The 2,867-nt window shown below is 42.5% G+C and overlaps 1 protein-coding gene across 2 annotated transcripts in view; it reads right to left on the bottom strand.

The window, feature by feature from the left end:
• The window catches only part of PFKFB1 (6-phosphofructo-2-kinase/fructose-2,6-biphosphatase 1), a 31,892-nt gene that overhangs the window by 17,721 nt on the left and 11,304 nt on the right, over window positions 1-2,867 (bottom strand). Inside the window, exons 3-4 of one of the 2 annotated variants that reach the window (XM_018569135.1) lie at window positions 2,690-2,786; window positions 228-294 (exon numbers count right to left, since the gene is read on the bottom strand). In XM_018569135.1, coding sequence (XP_018424637.1) covers window positions 228-294; window positions 2,690-2,786 — 164 coding nt within the window. The remainder of the gene's footprint in view (window positions 1-227; window positions 295-2,689; window positions 2,787-2,867) is intronic. The other variant, XM_018569136.1, reaches the window with a different exon arrangement.

Genomic DNA, 2,867 nt, shown 5'->3' with positions numbered 1-2,867 from the left:
GGGGGCATACATGTATTTAATTCAGGTCAGACGCTGAGCTCCATTCTTCTACATAATTAATCAGCTCTGCAATCACCGCCAATGAAAGAAACCGCCAACAGCGCCGCGTCTCGTTCTATATTCAGATTCTGCAGAACATTTGTGACGTTTCCGCATACAAATGGCTCCAATTTTCTGCAGAAAACCGGTGATCAGGAAGAGAGAGGATTAGAGATATTTGGACTTACAGCAACGTGTCCTTCCTCCCGGGATAGGAACGTGTGGACGTCTAACAAGGCATTCAGAGCACACTGCCTGCAAGGCAAGAGACATTACTATTAGAAAAAGAGAACCGGTCACAAAAAAAAGCTGCCAATGCAGACCAGGATAATAATAAAATAATAATATATATACACACACACACACACACACACACACAGTGATGTCATAGCAGGAGAGGAGATGCCGGGACTTTACATCTCCTTTAAAAAGGAAGTCAATAAACATGTAAAAGATCGACCCGATACATAGAATATTATTCCGTGTTCACATATTAAAAAGCTTTCTTTATACGTTTAGTTGATAATTGTATGTCCCACGCTTGCCGGCCGCACCCCCCGGTTCCACGCTTGCCGGCCGCACCCCCCGGTTCCACGCTTGCCGGCCGCACCCCCCGGTTCCACGCTTGCCGGCCGCACCCCCCGGTTTGCTGCTTTTTAGTGCTACACAATGGCTGCGCTTCACTGCTCCTTCTCACAAAGCAAGTCTGAGTCAACTGGCTCAGTAAAAACCATGCACTCCCTGTGCGGTCGATCTCTGAGTCAGTACTCCCTCCCCGGTCCCTACAGATCAGATAGATTTTGCTGCTTTGCTTTCTGGTGAGAAACCAAATCAAAGTGAACCTGCGCTACACTCACACACGGCAAAGCGACAGGTTGGGTTTAAAGCCGGCCTACCCAGATGTATATTTGCCGTCGCTCCCTGCAGTGGGGAGAGTAGAAGGCAGGCAAGGTCCTGCAGGAGCTTCAATTCATCATCATCGCTTACACACGGCTATAGACTAACCACGCCAATCTATTTCAGTCCTGCTTTTGGGTGGCGTGATCAATGCCAGCCATTTTGTATTGAGGTTTGTGGTTATGTGCATTCATATATTCCGATACCAGATGATCCAGTCAACATTTCTGGACCCCAATGAAAGGGGCATTTGTGTGGCCTGTGAAACGTGTTGCCGGTTTTTCTACTTTGAACACACACATATAGAGATATAGATTTTATATATATATATAACATACATACATACATACATACATACATTACATACATATATATACATACACACACACATATATACATATACACATATATATACATACACACACACATATATACACACACACACACACACATACATATACACACATACATACAATTATATATATGTAACATATGGGCCTTCTTTTCTCCGGCACATACCCAATAATCCTCCCGGTCAAGGACAAGGCGTCCTTTTATATGCAGCACATATGAGGTGTATATAGCCACAAACACTATTATATATATATAAATAATCAGTAATACCTTGGTTTAGGAGCATAATTCGTTCCGGAAGCATGCTTGTAATCCAAAGCGCTTGTATATCAAAGCGAATTTCCCCCCATAGGAAATTCAGATGATTTGTTCCACAACACAAAAATATTCATATAAAAATTACAATACTGTACAAAATATAAAGAAAATAAGCCAGTTTCCGGTACCTTTGTGGCCGGTGTGAGAGGGACAAGAGAGAGGAGGATTATTGTGTAGGGCGACTTTCACTATCACTTAACGGAATCACTGCTATCTCTTCACTCAATGGAACCTTCTTCATTTCGTGAAACCTTAACAAGGAATCTATCCGACGTGACGTTGCATTGTCGTTAAACAGTCTCGTCGCTCGCACTGCTACAGCCTTATTCGGGTGGTGGTTTTCTACAAGATTTTGCTCTTAGTGCAAGACATTGCTTGTACAGCTGAAACTCGATTAGAATATCGTGCAAAGTTCATTTATTTCACTAATGCAACTTAAAAGGTGAAACTAATATATGAGAGAGACTCATTACATGCAAAGCGAGATAGTTCAAGCCGTGATTTGTCATCATTGTGATGATTATGGCGCACAGCTCATGAAAACCCCAAATCCACAACCTCAAAAAAGTCAATATTCAAATTATTCGAGTTTCACCTGTATATCAAGGCAACATGTTTCACAAATGTTTGCTTGTCTTGCAAAACTCATCAAACCAAGTTACTTGTAAACCAAGGTATGTATGTATGTATGTATGTATGTATGTATGTATGTATGTATGTATGTATGTATGTATGTATGTATGTATGTATATTTTTTTTAATGTTGGACAATTGCCCCCAGACTATATGCATGGATTCTTAAATGTGGGTCCCCTGTTTTGTAGAGCGCTACCGAACCGGAGCCAGCCTGCCCAGCGATAATAAAACTGATCCTTGGACAATATCGATCCTATAAATCGGTCAGAAGCTTCTTCATGATTTGTTGTCGCCCCCCCCCCCATGGCAACAAATGCCTTCAAATGTTCATACTAAATACTACAATTTTACAATTTGAGGCAAATGTACATCTGGGGAATCTGTTCATCAAAACCAATCCACATTCCGGACATGCAGAGCACAGACATCGGGTCATTACACTCACTTCCGGATGGTCATGGCTTCCTGGTTGTCGGCGCGGAAGAACTCGTAATTCTTGTAGCTCTGCACGGCATCCCGGCGATACTGTCCCACATTGAATACTGCACGGGGGAGAAGAGAACACGTGGAACAAGGAAACCAGACTGACAGTCATTAATTAATTCTCCGCAGGTCACGTTACA

Source organism: Nanorana parkeri, unplaced genomic scaffold, assembly GCF_000935625.1.
Source record: "Nanorana parkeri isolate BGI_ZX_2015 unplaced genomic scaffold, ASM93562v1 scaffold1291, whole genome shotgun sequence".
In the NCBI taxonomy this organism is placed as follows: domain Eukaryota; kingdom Metazoa; phylum Chordata; class Amphibia; order Anura; family Dicroglossidae; genus Nanorana; species Nanorana parkeri.
Note: the sequence above shows the minus strand (reverse complement) of the source record. Positions and strands in the feature narration are given on the sequence as shown.